We start from the raw sequence: 24,030 nt of genomic DNA, 5'->3' as shown, positions 1-24,030 counted from the left end.
CCTGCTGGGTTAAATGCCCAACACCAACACGGTACTTACCCTTCCAGAACGCAACAAATCATGAAGCACTTATGGCAACGGAACCAGGTCCGCCGCACCACATCACGGGAGCTCACCACTTCCACCACTTCCTCCCAGGCACATTTCGTCATGTAGGGCGGCCTCCTCCTCCCATCCTGGGGAGCCAGCACCTCCCGCCGTGTTGCCACCTCCTCGAGGAGGGCAGCAAGGCAATCATCAGAAAAGCGAGGGGCATATTGGTCCCCTGCTGGCCTGTCCTGCAGCCTGACTTGCTCCTGTAGCAGACCCTAGAGCCTGCCCTGCTCCTCTGCCCTTCCTTCCAGAGTGCCCTGCTCAGCAGACCCTCTGCGGTTGGTTCTCCAGGTGGCCATTGTGAGCAGCCTACAGGATGCTGCCAAGCCTTCTTTTAAACAGACTGCTGGGTCACCGCTGGACCCAGCGATCTGTGTACGCCCGCTATCCATGCCTGCCCACACAAAATGGCGGCGCGGCCCTGATCACGGGCACCGATTGGGTCTGCACCCATCTGTGTCTGCTCCTGCTTTGCCTGCCTGCCAAATGGAAAATTTTGGTCATAGAGATAGGATCATTTGCTTTATAGACCTGCTAGCTTTCCAAGGGCATAGGGGCAAATGATGGGATCATGAGGCTCCAAAGTTCCAACTTTAACCCACTGACACACTTAAACAGAAAGGAGTTCTGCTTGCTGATTGTGAAGATCATCTGTGGGACCCAGTGAGTGATACATGTATATCAACACACAACATACAGGAAACTGTGAGGATGCATTCATCCTGCACCATTCAGCCATCACACAGATATTTAGAGTGAAAAGGTAAATTATAAAAATATTTTATCCACATTATGCACTTTAGCAAATTTCATGTAATGCATTTATCTAAGGCATTTTATTCAGAATGCAATGTGTTGCTGAATTTCTTCCATGTACTACCAGGAAGTGAGATTTTCTCTGCTGTAGTGCCATCATAAATCCACTCATGAGAATGTCTAAAATAGTCTAGAATAGAATCTATTAATAGTTCTAGTTTCATTGAGACATGATTAAAAGTTTGTTCCACTGCATACTGCCAATGTCAGTCATGGCTCTGTGGTAATATAGTTTGCTCTGAGTCAGAAAGTGATGAATTCAGGTCCCATGTAGAGATTTGAGCACAAAATCCAGGCTGACACTCCCACTGCAGCACTGAGGGAATGTTGCACTGCTGTAGCTGCTGTGCACATAAAACCACAGCCCCAGCTGCCCTTGTAGGTGGATGTAAAATCCCATGGCACTTTCTTGAAGAAGAGCTGGGAGTTTTCCCTGGTGTCCAAGTTAACATTTACTCTTCAACCATTAAAACAAAGAAAAAGATTATATACTCATTATCACATTGCTATTTATGGGACATGCCCTGTGTAATGATTATATTAGGAAAATACTTCATTGACTGCAAAGCATTTTAAGAACACAAGAAATAGGAAAAGGAGTAGACCATTCGGCCCCTTGAACCTGTTCCACCATTCAATAAGATTATGACTGATCTTCTTGTGCTTCAATTTCCACATTCCTATCTACCTCTGATAGCCTTTGATTGCTGTCCCTAACAAGAATCTGTCGATGTCTTAATCTGTCTTAAAAATATTCAATGACTCCACATCTACCTCCTTCTGAAGCAGAGAGTTCCAAGGTCGCAAAACACTCAGAGAAAAAATTTCTCCTCATCTCTGTCGTAAAGGAGCGAACCCAACTTTTAAAATAGTGCCCTTTAGTTCTGGATTCACCTACAAGAGGAAACATCCTCTCAACGATCACCTAGTCAAGGCCGCTGGGGATCCTGTGTAGTTCAGTCAAATCAACCCTCACCCCTCAGCCCAGTCTGTCCAACCTTTCCTTACAAGGCAACCCACTCATTCCAGGTATCAATCTAGTAAACCTCCTTTGAACCGCCTCCAATGCATTTACATCCTTCCTTAAATAAGGAGACTAATACTGCACACAGTATTCGAGGTACAGCCTCACCAATTCCCTGTCTAACTGAAACATGATATCCTCATTTTTATGTTCAATCCTTCTTGTAACAAAGCATAGCATTCCATTAGCCTTCTTATTAATTACTGTACCTGCATACTAACTTTTTGTGACCCATGTACTAGAACACCTCGATCCCTCTGCACCTCAGAATTATGCAGCCATTCTCCGTTTAAGTAATACTCTGCTTTTTTGTTCATCCTGCCAAAGTGAACAACTTCACATTTTCCCACATTAAACTAAATTCGCCAGATCTTTGCCCACTCACTCAACCTATATCCATCTGCAACCTCCTCATGTCCTCTTCACAACATACTTTCCTACTTATCTTTGTGTCACCTGCAAATTTAACTATCATGTCTTCTCTCCCCTCATCTAAGTCCTTGAAACAAATTGTAAAAAGTTGAGGCCCCAGCACAGACCCCTGTGGGACTCCACTTGTCATATCTCGCCAATCTGAAAAAGACCCATTTATGCATACTCTCTGTTTCTGCTAACCAGCCAATTTCTATACATGCTAATATGATACATGCTATACCTTGCGCTTTTATTTTCCATAATAACCTTTAATGTGTCACCTTATCAAATGCTTTCTGGAAAATCCAAGTACAGTACGTCTACAGGCTCCTCTTGATCCACTGCACATGCTACTTCTTCAAAAAACTCCAATAAATTGATTGAACATGATTTTCCTTTCACAAAACCATGTTGACTCTTCCCGATTGCCTTGAGCTAAGTGACCAGCTATAATCTACTTAATGATCATTTCTAACAACTTCCCTACGGCAGGCTAACTGGCCTATAGTTCCCTGCTTCTGCCTCCCTCCCTTCTTGAATAGAGAGGTCATATTTGCTACTTTCCAGTCTGCTGGAACTTTTCCAGAATCAAGCAAATTTTGGAAAATTAACACCAGTGCATCGACTACCTCATTAGCCACGTCTTTCAAGACCCTAGCATGTAGCCCACTGGGACCCGGAGACTTGCCAGTCCACAGCTCCATCAATTTGCTCAGTATCATTTCCCTAGTGATTTCAATTTCACCAAGTTCCTCTCTCCTGTTCACCTCCTAATTTGCAGCTATTACAGGAATGTTTGTTGTAACCTCTGTGGTGAACACAGAAGTAAGATATATATATATTTATATATATATATACTACTTAATAACTACATTAGCTACATTCATTTCTTGTGCCATTTTCTTATTATCTACTATTAACTGCCCACTGTCACCCTCACTCACTGACCAATACTCACTTTACTTACACTTTTCCTTTTTAAATACCTGTAGGAACTCTTGCTATCTGTTTTTACATTTCTAGCTGGCTTCCTCTCATATTCTAATTTCTTTCACCTGATTAACCTTTTAGTTATTCTCTGCCATTCTTTATATTCTGTCCAATCATTTGTCCTGCCACTTATCTTTGCACAGTTGTATGCCTTTTCCTTAAGTTTGATTCTTTCCTTAACTTCTTTAGATAACCACAGATGGTGGGTCCTCCCCTTAGAATTTTTCTTTATTATAGCAATGTAGTTATTCTGAATACTCTGAAGTATCCCCTTAAATATCTGCCATTGTTTCTCTATTGATCTATCCTCTAGCCTAGTTTCCCTGTTCATTTCAACTAGCTCAGCTTTCATCCCCATTTTGAGATGTTCCGGAGTTGTGAAGAAGCCCCACATAAATGCAAGTGCTTTTTTGCTAAAACTGTGGAAATTATTTTTTATAAATAACAATTTAACTTTTATACCAGGACAATATTTTTTTTACATGTTTTTTCTCTTTTCCAAATTTCCAGTTCCCTTCTCCATCATTTTTAGAAGATGGCTACAGCCTGGTACTTTTTAAACTACTTAATAACTACATTTATTATTGTGTTTTTATATTTTATACATTCACAGCCTTGGCTACAGAAGAAAATACCACATTGATGTCACTGCAAATAAAATTCAGTAAGTCAAATTACCAAGAACCTATCTTCAGATAATAGCGCACAATTTTTTTTTGTTTCCATAAGATTCCCATATATTTTGCATTAGCTCCTAACTGTTGGGGTCCAAAATGAGTTCCTATTCAATACGATTTAAATAACAAATTTTATGGAACTCAATCTGAAGCAGATATAATCAGGGTGTTAGTCAACCTGCACAGAATGATTGAATTTACCCTATAATTTTGATTTATTGACAATGCTCTTGCCAGGGATTACGCAAAAATAGTGTTAATGCCAGAATTATTGATTAGTCTTTAATCAACTTTACCAGCAAAATTAGCTCTCATTGTTGTCCACAAGGTTTAATGCTCATGTGGGTGTTTTATGTAAATCATGTCAGGAGGCAGATAATTTCTACCATTTATTAGTTCAGGAATGATATTAAGAATAACTTAAAATAGACCTTTACAAATCTATTATATCTGTAATTCCCTTCTTTTGTGAAAAAGGAACATGATTTCAAACGTACCATTTTGTTTGCTGCAAGTGGAGAACCTAAATATGTGGACAAAGATGAGGAACAACCCACACATAGATCATAACTATTCTGGGTGGCCATAAGGTCTTGTGATCACCCAGCCAATTATAGATGCCAGTATTTGACTGGTATTGTTAGCACTAACTGAAATCAGTTAAAGACTGTGACAGGCATTTCATGCCATGCCTTTGTCAATTTTTGACCTTGCTGTCCATTAAAATGAATGGGGTGCTGGGGGAATCATGAGCGGAAAAAACAGTTTAATTGGCAGTCATAGATTATTACTTGAGTGTTGGTAATGTGTTCATGCAAATAGTCAGAAATAGTCCTGCTAATATTGCATTGCATTAAAAGTAAAATGGATTTGCCTGTTCATCAAGGGATGATAGTAAACATAATAAACATAATAGGTTGGATTGTTGTCGAGTCAGAAACTCTAGGGAACTTTAAAAATGGTGGTCTAATCTGGGATTCTTGACTCCATTCCGATTTTCAACAATGTCTTTTAACGGTTGGCTGGTTTGGGTCTGGACTCTCATCCTGGAATGTATAATGAGGCCAGGCATCCATTAGAGTATGGGAAAACCCAAGCCCCAGGGAAAACATTGCTTGACTGACAGCTCTCATTCTCTGATCTATGCTGTCAATTGCTCAATGTTCATTTACACAAGATAAAGTGGTTTCAAGGCCTTGCAGTTTCTGCTATTGATACTTTAAAGGGTCTGGATGACTGACCCTTAATTGGCCTATTGCAAAAAGGAGGTTTATTTTTAATAAACTGGCAAGTTATCGATCAATAACTTTTTTTAAAGCTTTTTTACACATCCTATTCTAACTATAGGGTTAATCGTTTCTAAATAGTATATAGTGGGTGCATGGCATGGAAATGTCATATCTTGGCATTAGGGGCATGACAAACAATAGAGAGTGGGTGAGGGGAATACCTTGGAATGGCAGGCATGAGGGGTTATAGGGGATGGGTGGGGGGGCATACATCGGCATGGGGGCATGAAAGGCCATAGGGGCTGGAGGACATAGGTTAGCATGGAGGGTATGAGTGGCCATGGGTGGAGGGCATGAGGTGGCAAGGACAAGGCATGGGGAGTGTGTGGGGGATGAAGGGGTGTCAGGGGTTTTTTTTATAACTGGGACAAAGTCCCACATCACGAAGGTGGGCCTTTTTAAATGCATCTGGCAGCCCTAGTGGCTGCCTCCAAACTTTTTCCTGGTTGGTTGGCCCAACTGAAGCTCAAACCTGCACCCCCGAGGCAGATGGCCAAGCTGGGAATTTTACCACCTGAAAGATGAAATTCCAGCTTGATAAACAAATATTAACTTGTATACAATTCTGTAAGTGCCATGGAAACACTCAGCATGTCTGGCAGCATCTACAGAGAGAGAAACAGAGTTAACTTTACTGGTTGATGACTTTATGCCAGAACTGGAAAAGTTAGATGTAAAAGGTTGTAAGCAAGTAGAGGCAGGGAAAGAGGCGGGTGGGAGAGTTTAAGGCAGAAAGGTGAAAGACAAGAATCATTGAATGACAAAAGGATGGTGCAATGCAAAAGAAGATCGTAATGGAACAAAACATGAGTCTTGAGGAGGTGTAAATTGGAATTGCAGAATAATTAACAAAGCTGCTGTATGAAGAAAATGGGGGAAGAATTATATTCTGAAATTATTGAAGTCAATGCTGAGTCCCAATGACTGCAAATTACTGAATGGAAATATGAAGTGCTGTTCTTTGAAGTCATGGTGCTTTCAGTGTAGGAGGCTGAGAACAGAGTGGGAGTGGGATAGAAAATTAAAGTAGCAGGTGACCAGAAGCTTGTGGTCACACTTGTGGACTGAACTGAAGCATTCCACAAAGCATTTATCCAAACTGAGTTTGGATTCCTTAGTGTAGAAGAGGTCACAACGTGAGCAGTGAATGCAGTATATCATCTGGAATGAATGTTTTGAGCCCTAGACAGTGAGGAAGGAGGAAGTAAAAGGGCATGAGAAGGTGCTGTGGGAAAGGGAAGGGCACTGCTGGAGGTGATGAAGGAGGAGACCAGGGTGGAAGCTACTGAATATTTCCAGAAATTTCAGTTTTATTTCAGATTTTCAACATCTGCAGTAGTTTGTGTCTGTAATTAGCATGGGCAAGTTATGTGTATCTTGTTTTCCTTTGGCAGTTTTAATATGTGCTTCAGCCTTGGCTGTTGCTGGGACAGTCATACTGGTGATATGGATTGTGAAGAAAAAAGTACCAAAGCCAGGTAAGCACAAAAAAAATCTTAGGACACTAAGAGGGAAAAATTAGATAGCACCCAAAAATTGTTGTGGGCATCACAAAGTGTGATTAAGCCTTGCCTGTTCCTTCTGATGCAGGCAACATACAAACTCATTACCATGACTCTGGTTTGCAGTCAACAGCTGAGTGGCTACATGCCTCAGACATGGGTGACAGCAGTCTGAGCAGGCTGACTGATAGGCATCAGCAAGGACACTGGCAGAGTGGCAGTTGAGGGATGACAAACGCTGCTATCCTGAGAGAGAACAGCAGGTTCATGCTTCATGGAACCATTGCCAGTTGCCCAGGGGGTCCCTTCTGCTGCTGAACACATGTTCAACTGTGCAAGTTTAAGAGAAGGCATGAACTGAAGCATTGAGGTCAGAAATGTCACTGTTGGTGTGTAATCAACATTATACTGGCTGACATCATGATCTACCTACTCTGCATGCTCCGAGGCACGTTCCCAATACCCGCACTAAAGACCTACACAAAATAGTTGCTGGCGTGACCCACACTAATAGTGTCTGTACGCAGCACTGTAACTATTTTGGTACCAAATGGCCCTTACGGGTGATTCACAATTGATTTTGTGGCATAAGTTTTCTAACTCAGCAATGAATATATTCATCACATTGTTAACTAGAATCAAGCCGTGATATTTTTAACAACATTGCAATGGCAATGTATAATCAGATGAACTAATCTAGCAGGATCAGAGCCCTCCCACCTATGTGCAGTCAATTTCAGGTGCATAGATATGTAACCACTTAAAAACACTGCATTTCTCTGTAAATTATGGGGACAACAAAAAGACAGCTGCTAACTGTAGAAAAAAATGGCAACCTGTATGAATTATTTTTATCTAAGGAATATTTGTCAGATGACTATTATTGAAACTAAAGAGATACTTGGAAGTAAGCAAACCTAAAGAACTGAACAAAATAGGAGTTATTACCCTTTACTTTCAAAGTACAAAGCAAAATAGAGTTGAAACACTGGGCCTGAAACACATTCACAGGTGAATGCACATCAGTAGCAAAACAAGAAGAGAAAAGATGAGCACAGCAAAGCTTCATGCTGGCATCACTAAAATTAAACAATTTTCATTTCAGTTAAAATATTCGGTTCAGTTAAAATACCTCACCTGCTTCCAATAACCAACACATAGACTGTTTTGACACAATTTATTATTGGGTTCTTAACGCACCTAGGCCCAATGACAGAAGCTTGTGTGGAAATTTTGTGGAAACAGTTTACTTTTTAGCTAATTAACTGCTGCATGAAAGGCCCAAGAGGCACCCAATTCTGGAATGCCACATTTAAATGGCACTTGTGCACAGTTTTCTCAATCTCTGTCACCAAGATTGCCACAGATAAGAAAATTGTGCCCCAAAAGGGAAGAAGATAGCTGTGCCCAAATTCAGTGATGCCTTCCTAGAACACCTGCTGGATGCAGCCGAGGCCCACCACAATCTCCTCTATCCCCATGCTGGTGGGAGGAAGTCAACGAACCTCATCACTCTGACTTGGGAGGCGTGGCAGTAAAGGTCAGTGCCAATGTAGCATAGAAGAGGTCAGCTACTCAGTGCAGAAAGAGGGTGAATGATCTCATCGATGCCGCCAGGGTAAGTCAATCATTTCAACACTCTCAACTCACACACTCACCAGCCCATCACCCCATCACTGGCATCTCACACATTGCCAGCTCAAGGGACAACACAACTCACTCTATCACACACACCTTCACATATCCATCTGGCCTCAGATCCTCTGGAGTTCACATCCTCTTCCCATCCATGGCTGCACTCAACACTCACACATGGCAGGCATCCTTATCATCTGCCCTGGCATGTGTCCTGCTCACATTCTCCATCTGTCTTTCCACAGGACAATTATTCAGCCCATCGTATCTGCACCAACTCTCTAAGCATTTTAACTTAGTGCCAATCTCCTGCCTTTTCCCCGTAACCCTGCACGTTGTTTCTATTTAAATAATCATCCAATGCCTCAATGAATGTCTCAATTGAACCTGCTTCCACCACACTTCCATGCTGTGCATTCCAAACCCTAACTACTTGCTGTGTGAAAAAGTTTTTTCTCATCTCACGTTTGCTTCTTTTGCAAACCACTTTAATACTGTGCCCTCTGGGTCTCGATCTGTTTACGAGCAGGAACAGTTTCTCCCTATCTACTCTCTCCAGACCCCTCATGATTTTGAAAACTTCTATCAAGTCTCCTCTTAGCTTTCATGTCTCCAAAGAAAACAGTCCCAACTTCTCCAATCTTTCCTCATAACTGAAGTGATTCATCCCTGGAAATATTTTTGTAAACCTCTTTTGCACTCTCTCCAGTGCGTTCACAACCTTCCGGTAGTGTGGCACCCAGAACTGTACACAATACTCCAGTTGAGATCTAACCAGTGCCTTATATAAATTCATCAAAACCTCCCTGCTCTTGTAATCTATGCCCCTATTAATGAAGCCTAGAATATTGTATGCTTCAGAAATAGCTCCCTCTACCTGTGCTGCCACATTTAATGACCTACGTGCACATACACCCAGGTCTCTCTGCTCCTGCACACCCTTTCAAATAGCATCCTTTATTTTGTACTGTCTCTCCATGTTCTTTGTACCAAAGTGGATCACCTCACACTTCTCCTTATTGAACTTCATCTGCCGCCTATCTGCCCACTCCACCAATGTGTCAATGTCCTTTTGAAGTTCTACACTGCCTCCTCACAGTTTACAATTCTTCCAAGTTTTGTCCCTTGCACACCAAGATCTAGATCATTTATATATAATCAGGAACAGCAAGGGTCCCAGTACCAACCCCTGGAGAACTCCACTACAAACCTTCTTCAAGTTGAAAAGTACTCATTAACCATTACTCTCTGTTTCCTATCCTTCAGCTAATGTTGTATCCACGTTGTTACTGTCCCTTTTATTCTATGACCTATAACTTTCCTCACAAGTCTGTGGTGTGATACTGTATCAAATGCCTTTTGGAAGTCCAATATACACCACATCAATGACCGTGTTTAGTCTGATGTGATAGTGCAGGCATGCCAACACACCGAGGTCAACACTAACTGGATGGCACCCACCATGGAGACCTTGGCCCAGAACATAAGTCCTGCACTGCACCAGGAGCTGCACTTCATCATTGCAGGCATAGGTGGCATCCATCAGTGCTTACACGAGAGGGTGCCAGCCTCAGTCCAATTCTCCTCAAAGAGTCAGTCAGGGGCCCTCGAGCACCTATAGGGAGGAAGACCAGCAGATGGACACCCTGAGACCATCCACCCAGGTGACTCTGGGACTATCTGGCTGATCCCAATCCCCTCTTCCTGTAACCCCGTCATGTCCAGCTCCACAGGCCGAGGAGGATGCATCTCCCCCACAGCAGGACACCAAAAGCAGGGGCCCTCAAGTTCTTGGCTCTCCAAAGGACGCCCACCAAAGTCAACAGAGGCAACAGGGGATAGCAGTCAACAGGCTGCCTCCACGTCCACTGTGGATGTCAGGGATGCACCCAAACATAGCGGTAATGTTAGGGAAGTTAAAAAATATTAAGTGCATAACAGTGGTAAGGGTGTTCACTACATGTATATAATGTTCACAAATGTAAATAGAACCACACCCATTTCAGATCTTGCATGTACGCCTCATTTTTATGATGAGCTGTATTGCTGTTAATTAGGTGTGACATCACGGTCCTTCCCCACACTTATTGCAGATGTCACTATCATGGGCCTCTCGTTTGTGTAGTCTGCTTCCATATCACCACAGTGTGTGCCTGTTCTCAAATCATTCCCAACATCAATGATGCCTCAACCTTAATGTAAAGTATACCTGTGGAAGGAACCTTGTTCACATGCTTTGCACATCCTATCATGTTCATTCTTAGCTGCGTAAGATTGAGGCAGATGTGTTCTCCCATCTCGTCTGGTTTAATGAAAGGTGAAGGTGTAGTGTAGAAGGAGAGATGTCTTAACACATGGAGAAGAATCATATATCCTGGAACTCCGTGTGCTCTGTAATCAGGCAGGGTTTTCATGCTATGAGCCCATACTCAGAGTTCACATGCACTCCTATCAACCAAGCACGTTTCCGACTTTTCAAGTGTGCATCTGCTAAGCTCACCAATAAAATGCCTTTCCACCTCAATGTGCCGGAGCTCTGCCCCTCTCAGCCACATTACTGTCCCGGCACTCATACCTACAACCTTGAGAATTTCTCACCCTGTAGTTGTCTGTATTGTGACCACAAGGCTTTGTCACAATGTAGGGATGCAGCGCTCAGTGCATCCTATCACCGAAATATTCACCAAGGCTAATTCCAAATGGTGAATTTTGACAGTCAATGGAGACTTTGAGCATGCTCTGGAAGTGTACATGGTAGCTTTAGGCAATGCCAAGGGAAGCAATGGGATAGAAATGAGGATGTACAGAAGCTGAAGTTTGCTCTTTATTAGCAGTGATGCATGACTTTGAGGGTTTCATGGTGTCTGAGTATTTTGGAGTTAGCAAGGGCCTGGTCTGGCCATGAGGGCACAATGTCTGTGTTAAAGAGGAGGCATTTTAATGCCTAGAATGCAAGTGGTTGAACGTCGTCATCCTCAGATGGTCCACATCCATAGAAAGATGAGGCCAGCATCGCTGAGAGTGCCGTATGTTAATGTGATTGAGAAGAAGGTGACACAGAGGATTGAGTCATCTCTAAATGGACTGACACCTGTGGAATGTCCTCGGCTGCCTTGACCAAAGAGTCACATATCGGGGAGGGGCGGGGGGCGGGGGGGCGGTGGTGGCGGAGTAGTGGTATTGTGACTGGGCTACCCAGGGTAATGCTCCGGCAACCTGGGTTCAAATTCCACTATGGCAGATGGTGAAATTTGGATTCAGTATAAATTTGCCCACTAATGCCCTTAAGGGAAGGAAATCTGCCATCCTTACATGCTCTAAAAGAAATGAAACCAGGCAGGCTGCCCGGCATCGACCTCTGCTCAGGAAACCATAACAGCAAACCCAGCCCTGTCAACCCTTCAAAGTCCTCCTTACTAACATCTAGGGGCTTGTGCCAAAATTGGGAGAGCTGTCTCACAGACTAGTCAAGCAACAGCCTGACATAGTCATCCTCACGGAATCATACCTTACAGACACGACCATCACCATGTCCTGTCCTACTGGCAGCACAATAGTATACAGTCAGGAGGGAGTTGCCCTGGGAGTCCTCAGCATTGACTCCAGACCCCATGAAATCTCATGGCATCAGGTCAAACATGGGCAGGAAAACCTCCTGCTGATTACTACGTATCGCAAACCCGCACCCACCCCCCACCCCCAATTCTCAGCTACTGAATCAGTTCTCCTCCATGTTGAATACTGAGGGTGGCAAGGGCACTGAATGTACTCTGGGTGGGGGAACTTCAATGTCCATTACCAAGATCGATCTGGCCGAGTCCTAAAGAATGTACTGCCAGACTGGGTCTGTGGCAGGTGTTGAGGGAACTAACAAGGGGGAAAAACATACCTGACCTCATCTTCACCAACCTACCTGTCGCAGATGCATCTATCCATGACAGTATCGGTAGGAGTGACCATTGCACAGTCATTGTGGAGAGGAAGCCACATCTTCAAATTGAGGATAGACTCCATTATGTTGTGTGGCACTATCACTGTGCTAAACGGGATAGATTTCAAAAATATCTAGCAACTCAAGACTGGACATCCATGAGGCAGTGTGGGCCATCAACAGCAGCAGAATTGTACTCAAACACAATCTGTAATCTCATGGCCCAGCATATCCCCCACTCTGCCATTACCACCAAGCCAGGGGATCAACACTGGTTCAATGAAGAGTGCAGGAGGGCTTGCCAGGTGCAGCACCAGACACACCTAAAAATGAGTTATCAACCTGGTGAAGCTGCAACACAGGACTACTTGCGTGCCAAATAGCATAAGCAGCAAGTGATAGGCAGAGCTAAGTGATTCCACAATCAATGGATCAGATCTAACCTCTGCAGACCTGCCACATCCAGTTGTGAATGGTGGCAGACAATTAAACAACTCACTGGAGTCGGAGGCTCCACAAATATCCCCATCCTCAGTGATGGGGGAGCCCAGCATGTTAGTGCAAAAGATAAGGCTGAAGCATTTGCTATAATCTTCAGTCAGAAGTGCTGAGTGGATGATCCATCTTGGCCTCCTCCAGAGGTCCCCAGCATCACGGATGCCAGTCTTCAGCCAATTCGATTCACTCCATGTGATATCAAGAAACGGCTGAAGGCACTGGATATTGCAAAGACTATGGACCCTGACAATATTCTGGCAATAGTACTGAAGACTTGTGCTCCAGAACTTGCCGCACCCTTAGCCAAGCTGTTCCAGTACAGCTACAACTCTGCCATCTACCCAGCAATGTGGAAAATTGCCCAGGTATGTCCTGTACAACAAAAGCAGGACAAATCCAACCTGGCCAATTACTGCCCCATCAGTCAACTCTTGATCATCAGTAAAGTGATGGAAGGGGTCATCAACAGTGCTATCAAATGGCCCTTGCTTAGCAATAACCTGCTCGCTAATGCTCAGTTTGGGTTCCACTAGGGTCACTCAGCTCCTGACCTCATTACAGCCTTGGTTCAAACATGGACAAAAGAGCTGAACTCCAGAGATGAGGTGACAGTGACTGCCCTTGACATCAAGGCTGCATTTGACTGAGCGTGGCACTGAGCAGTCTTAGCAAAACTGGAGTCAATGGGAATCAGGAGGAAAACTCTCCACTGGTTCGAATCATACCTAGCACAAAGCAAAATGGTGTGGTTGTTGGAGGCCAATCTTCTCAGTTCCAGAACATTACTGCAGGAGTTCCTCAGGGTAGTGCTCTAGATCCAACCATCTTTAGATACTTCATCAATGACTTTCCTTCCATCATAAGGTCAGAAGTGAGACTGTTGGAAAGTGCAGTTGATAAAGCATATAGTAGCCTGGGCTTTATTAATAGGGGCATAGAGTTCAAGAGCAGGGAGGTAATGCTGAATTTATATTAGACACTCATTAGACCTCAGCTGGAATATTATGTACAGTTCTGGGCACCATATTATAGGAAGGATGTGAACACATTGGAGAGAATGCAGAAGAGGTTTACAAGAATGGTTCCAAGGATGAGAAACTTCAGCTTTGAGGATAGATTGGAGAGGTTGGGACTGTTCTCCTTGGAGAGGAAAAGGCTGAGAGGAGACTTGATAGAGATTTTGAAAATTTTGAAAATTATGAGGGGGCTGGGCAGAGTAGATAGGTAGAAGCTGTTCCTGCTCGTAAAAGGGTCAAGAACAAAAGGCCCCAGGTTTAATTGTTTTGCGAAAGAAGCAAATGCAAGATGAGAAAGAAACTTTTTCACACAATGCGTATTTCGGTTCTGGAACGCGCTGCTTGAAAATGTGGTGGAGGCTGGTTCAATTGAGGCAGCCAAGAGGGCACTAGATGATTATTTGAATAGGAACAAGGTGCAGGGGTACAGGAAAAAGGCAGGGCAATGGCTCTCGGTCATAATACTCATTTGGAGAGCCGGTGCGGACATGATGGGCTGTTTGGCCTCCTTCTGTGCTTCACTTGAGCTGAAAAGTAATAAGTAACATTCACACCACACAAGTGCCAGGCAATGACCATCTCCAACAAGAGAGAATCTAACCATCACGCCTTAACGTTCAGTGACATAACCATTGCTGAATTCCCCACTATCGACATCCTGGGGGTTACCATTGACCAGAAACTGAACTGGGCTAGCCATATAAATACTGTGGCTACAAGAGCAGGTCAGAGGCTAGGAATCGTGTGACAAGTAACTCCTCAAAGACTGCCCATCATCTCCAAGGCACAAGTCAGGAGTGTGATGGAATACTCCCCACTTGTCTGGATGAGTGCAGCTCCCATAACACTCAAGAAGCTTGACACCATCCAGGACAAAGCAGCCACTTGATTGGTACCACATTCACAAACATTCACTCCCTCCACCACCGATGCACAGTAGCAGCAGTGTGTACCATCTATGAGATCCACTGCGGGAACTCACCGATGCTCCTTAGAAAGCACCTTCCAAACCCATCACCAATACAATCTAGAAGGACAAGGGCAGCAGACACATGGGAACAACCCCACCTGTAAGTTCCCCTCCAAGCCACTGACCATCCTGACTTGGAAATAGATCGCCGTTCCTTCACTGTCACTGGGTCAAAATCCTCAAACTCCCTCCCTAATAGTATTGTGCGTATGCCCACACCACATGGACTGCAGTGGTTCAAGAAGGCAACTCACCACCACCTTCTCAAGGGCAATTAGGGATGGGAAATTAATGCTGACCTAGCCAGCGAAGCCCACATCCCATGAGTGAATAAAAAATAAGTTTCAACATCGAGATTACACAGAATGCATTATCTCGTTGCTGGAGATGGATCTCCTTGAGGAGCTTTGTCAGACTGAAGGCATACAACTAAGAACCCACTGAGGATAGTGGAACAACTCTTGGCTCTTGTAGGCTGTTGCTGCGAGTGGGATGCTGGAAAGAGGCTTGAAGAGGCAGCACCTTCTGCCATCTGAAGCTGAAACTCCGTCCTCAAGTTAAAACCTCATCTCAGTGAGAGCACATGCTCCCAAGGCTTCATGATGCTTCAAAGGCTCAGGAGAATGTGAGCTCGATGTGTAATTATTCACTGTCAAATTGAAGTAGATGGCTGAAATGAGAGGAACAGCAATGCTGGTGTTTATGTTGGCCCATGACGGAGGGCACTTGTCCAAGAGGAAACTCACTACAACTCCTCATGGAATCTGGAGGCTATGAAGGCCTCACATGCACACCTGACTTGTCTGGCCCATGCTATGGCCTCTTCTCTGGAAGCCTCAGCTTCCTCGACCTCATCCCCTTCGATCTCCTCCTCATTGGAGGAAATGAGCAGTTCCTCCATGTCAGCATTTGGCAAGTCCTCCCCACTTTGCAGTGCCAAGTTGTGCAGTGTGCAGCAAGCCATGATGATCCGTGAGACCCTCTGGGGAGTGTACTGGAATGCTCTGTTAGATCTGTCCAGGCACCAGAATCGCATCTGTAAGTTGCCCATGGTGTATGCCACCAGAGTTCGGGGAACAGCATGAACATTGTTGCATCATGTCTCTGCAGTATTCTGTGGCCCCCACACAGGTGTCATCAGCTAAATCCTTTGTGGGTACTCGTTGTCACTGAGGACCCAGCCCTGGATCCTGTGTGGTGTCCAGGATCTGTGATCTACTCAAGATGTAGGAGTCGTGGCAGCTTCCTGGGTATCTGGCTGCAGGATTTGTTTGTTACGATGGTAGACCAACTGGACATTGAGTGAGTGGAAGCTTTTCCAAATTATGTATTGGAGTGCCTGTTGCCAGGGAGCTTTTATAGCCACATGAGTGCAATCAACAGCACCCTGCACCAGTGGGAATCTGGAAATTGCAGCAAAGCCCAGTGCTCTGGCTTGCTTGAACTCAGTCAAATTTCACATAATTTTGGGCCTTGGCAAAAAGGTGTCTGTTACTTCCTGTATGTATTTATGTTGGAAGCTTTCAAGATCCCACAGAGGTCCCCAGTGGAGCCCTGGAAAGATCCACTCACGTAGGAGTTAAGGGCGGTGGTGACTTTCAGAGCTACTGGCAATAGATGTCCTCCCAGTCCCCATGGCGTCAGCTCCTGGAGAATGTGGCAGATGAGTCAGCAGATCCCTGGACATACGAAGGCTTCAGCAGAAAAGACATGCGTATTCTGTACACCCTTGGTCTTGTGAGCTGCCTATGCACAATGTTCCTGTGACCCTCATCCTCTGGGCCTGGAGAGGGCCTTGCTGGTCTTTGCTCATTAGAGTGAAGCTGCTCCGTTTGGCAGTCTCCCTTTGAATGCCCCATTGCAACCTTCTCCTTCTCTTTTACCGGGTATGTGATTATGTACAGGCAGCAATAAAGCCAGCCTCTATCTTCCTGATGGCCTCCACTCTGCAGCACCAATGAGAAACAGACAAATATCAGCATTATCCTCCAAAGGTAAAAACAAAAAAACTGCGGATGCTGGAAATCCAAAACAAAAACAGAATTACCTGGAAAAACTCAGCAGATCTGGCAGCATCGGCGGAGAAGAAAAGAGTTGACGTTTCGAGTCCTCATGACCCTTCGACAGAACTTGAGTTCGAGTCCAAGAAAGAGTTGAAATATAAGCTGGTTTAAGGTGTGTGTGTGGGGGGCGGAGAGATAGAGAGACAGAGAGGTGGAGGGGGGTGGGGTGTGGTTGTAGGGACAAACAAGCAGTGATAGAAGCAGATCATCAAAAGATGTCAATGACAATAGTACAATAGAACACATAGGTGTTAAAGTTAAAGTTGGTGATATTATCTAAACGAATGTGCTAATTAAGAATGGATGGTAGGGCACTCAAGGTATAGCTCTAGTGGAGTTTTTTTTTTAATAATGGAAATAGGTGGGAAAAGGAAAATCTTTATAATTTATTGGGAAAAAAAGGAAGGGGGAAACAGAAAGGGGGTGGGGATGGGGGAGGGAGCTCAACCACACACCCCCCCCCTCCACCTCTCTCTCTCTCTATCTCTCCGCCCCCCACACACACACCTTAAACCAACTTATATTTCAACTCTTTCTTGGACTCGGACTCAAGTTCTGTCGAAGGGTAATGAGGACTCAAAACGTCAACTCTTTTCTTCTCCGCCGATGCTGCCAGACCTGCTGAGTTTTTCCAGGTAATTCTGTTTTTGTTTTTTATCCTCCAAAGGTCCTATTTCTATCAATGACTTGTCAGTGAATGTGGGTTCAAAGGTTTAGTTCCAGTGTCAGCAACTATTCTCCCCTGAAATCCTGGCCAGCACAGGGTGTGTTTCAAGGAGCTCATTTCCTCCCACACCCCCACCACCCCATCCTCCCTACCCTTTACCTGACCTACTGCTATGAGATTGCTTGGGCCAGGTGCTTGAAATTGTTGCTTTCAGCCCAGGTGCTGGGATCCTTATTCATTGCACTCTACTACCACACTCTTTGGAATACCCATGAGGCAAAATGTTTAGTCAGGAAATTAAATTATTTGAGGAGGGACTAAGGCTTCCCTCCTGTGAACCATCCAGCACCATGATTCTAACACACTTCTGAAGCTTGACCAGTTGCCCAATTGCTCATAACTTCATTATTACTCTGGGGAATTTCCATCCACACTGTGAACAAGGAGTTAGTACAAGGAGATCGACTTGTGCCACTTTTCAGGATTAGTCTTGCATGAATGCACTTCATAGCCTCACTCTCCTGATTCCCTGCATTATCATTGAAAGGCTCCTAAAGTATCTCAGCTGTGCATCGCTCCTCATTTGCGGATGCACAGTTCAGTTGGATGCCCCAATAATTGACCCCCTGGTGCATGTACCTGCCCTCCATTCTGGCCACAGAGCCCTCACCAGCAGAGCTTCTGCTCATTTTAATTTTGGACTGTGCCATCGCCACAGGTTGGAAGAGGTAGTGCTGTGGTCTCACTACCAAACCAGTTTTGACCCTCCCTGTGTGAGTATGGAAACTCCTCCCATTGTTCCAGAGGAGCTAAATGTTCAGGTTTCCCTCCCTCCAAGACCTTTCAATCTTCCCCCTGTATTCCTTGATCCTATCATGATTGTGGCAGATATACCTTTGTTACCCCCTGAATATTTTGAGGAAAATGTGGCTGGACCTCATCCCTCTTGAGGCCACTTGCAACAAAGTGAAATATATATACCAGCTCCCCGTACCCTCCCCAACACCTTTGGATACCCCCACAATACCTTTTCCCTAACTGTGGTCTGCACAAGCCCCCTCAAACCCCCGACTGAGTGTGCCACCTGAGGCCCAGTATGATGCCAGAAACCTCCCCCGGACTGAGGCACATGATGTTGCAGCCATACTCTGTGCACAACATACTGGGCACAACTGAGGCTGGACTGACATGCCCTCCCTCTCACTGGACTGGGACAAGGACAGTCTTTGCAAGCTCGGCAATGTAAACTGAAGCATTTCTTCACTCAGTGCTCTTCCTATTCTGGCCCCAAGTGGCTTATGTCATTCTGTAACATACTCTGTCCTCATCCTGGATTGGAGGACACTTCCCCCCTCCCCTTGCACTACCCCAGTCATGTGTCTGAGTGCAACCTTCCCCACTCTTCCCCTGAGTGGAGGTCTTGCCCTGCAGCCCCTTCCCTTGCCTTAGGCCAGTTTTCCCCCTTCCCCAATGGAGGCCTTGCCCTGCAACACATTAAAAGCAACCCCCGCCTTACCGTTGGTCTGGTGGATAGAGACTTGTCTCTGACACCCCCCTGAAAGTGGTGGTTCTGACTGCGAAGCCTGGTGCTGACTCTCAGCTGCCGGGAGCGCTGCACAATGCAAGGTAGACAAACGAACCTCGAAGTCACGAGTGAAGTGCAGGTCGCCAGGCTCATGTCACTTATATACCCTTGTGGAACATGTCATTCTAACTGGATGCCGACATGCCCTGTTGATCCAGCATGTGGGAATGATTCCGGCAAGCAGCCCTTATAATGATATATATAATGTATTAGGATGACGTTCCCAATGTGCCGTGGCAGAAAGCACGGCCCACCATTGACGGCTGGAGCGGACAATCACAAACTGGTTTAACGATGACGTAAAACTGATGTTTGGTTTCTCACAATATTTTCGATTCCCTCTAGCCATGACACCCAGCACAGGAGGGGGCGGAAAATCCCAGCCTATGTTTTCCATTTTCCTAGTCCATGGATTTTGAATCCAAGGATAACACTTCTACAACTGTACCAACTCAGCATGGATTCATGTATTTGATAACTGCCTAATCTATAAATGCCATGTTTTAGTCATTTATCTGAAGAGAGCACTATTTTTGAATCTTTAAATATCAATGTGTTGATTTCTTGAGCAGACATGAACAAAATATTTAAGACATTCTGTGGAACTTGTCAGAAGTAGCAGACACTGCAGAAGTGGACAAGAAAGGTTCTATTAAAGAATCCATTTTTATTTAAAGTTTCCAGTTTATAAAAGGCAGACAGCTTTTCCAGAATCTGCTGACAACAGCCTCATCAAAAATGTCCTAAAATCCACTCAGACTATAGCTGGTACAGCTAGAGTCTTAAGGGTAGATACATGTTATTTGAGTTGCTGAAGCATCCTTCGAGATAAGCCAATCTATATCACTGTCTTAAAGCCACAAGATGAGTCAGGCCAAGTTCCTTTCACCCACTGATAACATAGAAGTTAATTAGTCTTTGGAATGCTGAGCTGATGTGAGTTAATGTAAACCAAGAGTAAAAATCACAAAAGGCACAGCTTGATGTAAAAGACTTTCAGTTGGAGAATAAAATATGACCAGTGTCACAGGAGGTAAGGAAAGATCCAGGGTTAATGATCCTGCAACTGACCCCAACAATTGTAACATGAGCTACAAACAGAAAGTGCTGGGAACACTCAGCAGGTCAGGCAACATCCGTAGAGAGAGAAACAGATTTAGCATTTCAGGTAGATGACCTTTCATCAGAAATGCAATGTGAGGTCTCCTGCAGCCTTCGTATCATCTTGTCTGTTGTTTATGAATAAATCTATAAGTAAAAGTCTCAGGCTTGAAAGTTGTTTTGTGCTGGCCTGCTATGTTTTCGTTTTATCCCGCAGCTGATAAACTTCTTGGTTCCACAATCTGGAAAGTAGTTTTTGACAAGCTTATCTTTTTAGTGGTGACTTCCAGTGGTCCCTTTAAGGACCCCTGGTTAGGTTACATCTTGATGACATTTTGTTGAATGCTGCATCCCAGCACCAGTTAACACAAGACAACCCAATCCTGAGAAGAGGTCATCAAACAGGCATTAGGCATGCTATTTGCATATGCAAATACAAGCCCTCAACACCTCTTTCTCATCTTTTATTAGCTTGCTGGCCTAGAGCTCTCATTCCATGATGTGGTCAACAATTCAAAGCTTGTATCTAGCAGTATTAACTAACACATTTGTCATTGTTCATTGGTGGTGCACAATGATGTTTGCAGTAGTAAGGTGTCATCAATATGCTGCTTAGCTTTTCCAATTGTGGTTAAATAAACTAGTTTTGAGTGTTACATTTGTTGGTCATTTCTGGTAAATATGTATACAAAGGCGATATAAACGGACTTGTTCCTTTTCTTAACAGAAAGAAGGAGACAAGCTGAAGATTTTGAAGACCAATTATATCAGAACCTGCATGTGAAGAGGGGAAATAATGGTGTAGTGGTAGTATCACTGAACTAGTAACCTAGAGACCCAGGCCAATGCTCTGGGGACATGGGTTCAAATCCCACCACAAATGCTGGTAGAATTAAAGTTCAGCTAATAAAACCTGCAATAATAAAGCTAATCTCAGTAATAGTGACCATGAAACTATCCTTGATTGGTATAAGAACCCATCTAGTTCACTAATGAACTTTAGGGAAGGAAATACCCACCTCACCATCTCATGAAACAATACAGAAAAACCCCAGTGTTCTACAATAATTTAATCAGATAATAAAAGCAAAACAAATGTGCAAGCAGTGACAGAAACCATTTTGATAACAGAAAAATTAAGTGAGCCTAAGTTGTAATCCATGTTGTTCTGGTCTTCAAGACCCAGAGGGCTGGACTTTCCTCAAAATTATTTTGGGGCAATGATTGGCATAAAATGTGTTCATACAGAACATTGCCACAAATTAACAGCCATAAATCTGAACCTGAATTGTTCTCTTTTCAAAAGAATCACCAGATTCCTTAATGGCTCATTGGAAGTCTGCTCCACCATTTTCTCCAATTTCTGTCCCAAACCCACACTGGATTATAACCACCACAATATAATTGCTGGTAGGAGCTGCAGAAAGATACCCTTGAGGTAGATGCCACATTGATGAATCCAATTTGTTTGCTGGCACTGAAAGCTAGTAGAGGTTCAGGCAGGACTTTTGCCACCAGCTTTACACAGGTCTGCTCAAAGAACAGCTTTCCATTCAGGACATTGATAGAATGAGGCCCATGCCATCACAAGAAGTGTATAGACCTCAATTTATGATTTTGGGCACCTGTGGTAAAACTTGGTGAAGCCCAGGAATACAGTCAAGTGAGAGTTTTATGAAATGTTTGCTGCAATCTGTGCATTACTTTGAGGATGTTGTATGTGCCTGAATGCCGTTGTAATGTAAAGGTGGTCAGCAGAGCAAGGGTTAATGTGAGACTGGAGAATAGCACCACCCATGGTGTGATGTATAGAGTCACACGATAATAGACTGAGAGAACCGTCTAGAGGGAGCACTCTGGAATCAACCTAGCAGCATGGAACAGCACCATGCATGACAATATCTGGGATCTGTAAATGGTTAAAGATTAACAATAAATGGCTCTTGTTTAAATATACAAGTCTCAAGATCTCATTTTTGAGACATCTAAAGAATCTATATTACAACAGAGGGAAAACTTACTGCTACCAGAAGCTGAAGACAATGATGATGAAAAGGGGATGGAAGGACCTCCCACCTCACAGCAATGGTAGGAGCACAAGAAGGAAGAGCCATGGGAAGACCAAGGGCAGCCTAAAAGGAGGGCACAACTGATAGGTCAGCGATTGAAATAATAAAGATTAATTCACCAAGAAAAGTCAAATTGAACATCTATTGAGAAAACAACACTATTTTCAGGGAAGCATGGAGCATGCAGGGGAGGGTAAAAATAGCCCAATAACCCAGCAGGCCAGGGGACATAACAGTCCTGCCAAACTAAATGGCAGAACCTCTTTAACCTTTTTCTTGTTCCATTTCTCATTCAGCAGTTGGCCAAGTGGACAGTCTAATCAACAACAAGGAGGGAAGACCAGCACCAGGTGACCACAGCTAGGGGCCCTTGGGGACAGTCCCCAGCGCTTGCCAGGTTGCAGCAGAGGGTGGGAAGAGAGTTGGAGGGGCTGGGGGTTTGGGAGGTCAGCAAATGTGGCAGGAGGAAAGAGAAAAACCATGATTGGCAGTGGGAAGCACCAAAAGCTTCGCTGAGGAGACATCAGAGCCCTCCTGCTCCTTCTGGCTCACAAGAGTGCTGAAAATAACACTGGCAGAGTTGGTCATTCCCACTTCACTTTAATAACTAGTTTTCCTGACTCCAGGGAAACCCATGCAATAAGTGTCAATTCTAAATGAGGCTGTTCTACCTTTCCACAGATGGACACTTGTACACCCTGATATCCACCACCGCAAAAAATGCTGCAGTTGCATGTGCAGGATCTTGGGGCCAGTTTGCAAATATTTAACCAATACCAGCAACCCTCTTCCACCCATTGAGGGGGGGATTAATATCAAGACAAAAATATTTATTTCACAAGGCTGCTATTTTCATATTATTAATCACTTCATGCTTCTCCCATCATGGAACTTATTGCAACTGGAATAGTGGAAAAGTGCAGGACAAGGGCAGCAGACACATGGGAACACCACCACTTGGAAGTTCCCCTCCAAGCCACAGACCATCCTGCCTTGGAACTATATTGTCATTCCTTCACTATGGCTGGGTCAAAATCTTGAAACTCCCTCCCTAGCAGCACTGCCTGTGTACCTACACAACAGGGACTGCAGTTTTTTAAGATAGCAGCTCACTACCATCTTCTCAAGTGCAATTAGGGACGGGCAATAAAATACTGGCCTAGGCAGCAATGCCCACATTTTGTAAATGAATTTTTTAAAAGTATCAGGTTCAGCCTGCTAGCCTCTCTGAAGGAATACATCATTGGACTTTTGATTCTAGACTCTGGACTCCTATGAAACAATAACTCTTATTTTGTCAGTGGTCTTTGTCCTGTACCTCTTTCTTTCCCTTATCCCTCTTTAATTGTGTGCATATATTGGGGTATGCAGTGACAACCACTCCCCATATTTTGAGTATTCCTCATACTTTACCCCATCTCGAGTTTGCTGTGGAGATTATTAATAGATGGTTGGATCACTCCAAAACTGAGGGGTTGGGGAAAATACACCACCACTTGTAAAACATATCAAAAACACTTTTCTGTTTACAGATGGGTGGTGAGGGGAGAAATTGTGGCTGTTTAAATTAAACCCCACCCCCCCCTCTCTGTAACAGAAATTGGGAGCTCAAGTCTGGCAAGAATCCAAGTTGAATTTGACCAGAGTTCAAATTAAGAGATGAGCCAAATCTGACATAAAAGAGCCAATT

General features: G+C 44.2%; 1 protein-coding gene across 2 annotated transcripts in view; it reads left to right on the top strand.

Moving 5' to 3' along the window:
- Positions 1-22,206, top strand: part of LOC121290849 (cell surface glycoprotein CD200 receptor 1-B-like) — a 72,721-nt gene extending 50,515 nt beyond the window's left edge. Inside the window, exons 4-6 of one of the 2 annotated variants that reach the window (XM_041211852.1) lie at positions 3,951-4,001; positions 6,698-6,781; positions 20,999-22,206. In XM_041211852.1, the coding sequence (XP_041067786.1) occupies positions 3,951-4,001; positions 6,698-6,781; positions 20,999-21,096 (233 nt within the window). In that variant the 3' untranslated portion in view covers positions 21,097-22,206. The remainder of the gene's footprint in view (positions 1-3,950; positions 4,002-6,697; positions 6,782-20,998) is intronic. The other variant, XM_041211853.1, reaches the window with a different exon arrangement.
- The last annotated feature ends 1,824 nt before the right edge of the window (positions 22,207-24,030 follow it).

This window comes from Carcharodon carcharias, chromosome 18, assembly GCF_017639515.1.
Source record: "Carcharodon carcharias isolate sCarCar2 chromosome 18, sCarCar2.pri, whole genome shotgun sequence".
Taxonomy (NCBI): domain Eukaryota; kingdom Metazoa; phylum Chordata; class Chondrichthyes; order Lamniformes; family Lamnidae; genus Carcharodon; species Carcharodon carcharias.
This window is presented reverse-complemented; position numbering and strand designations above follow the sequence as displayed.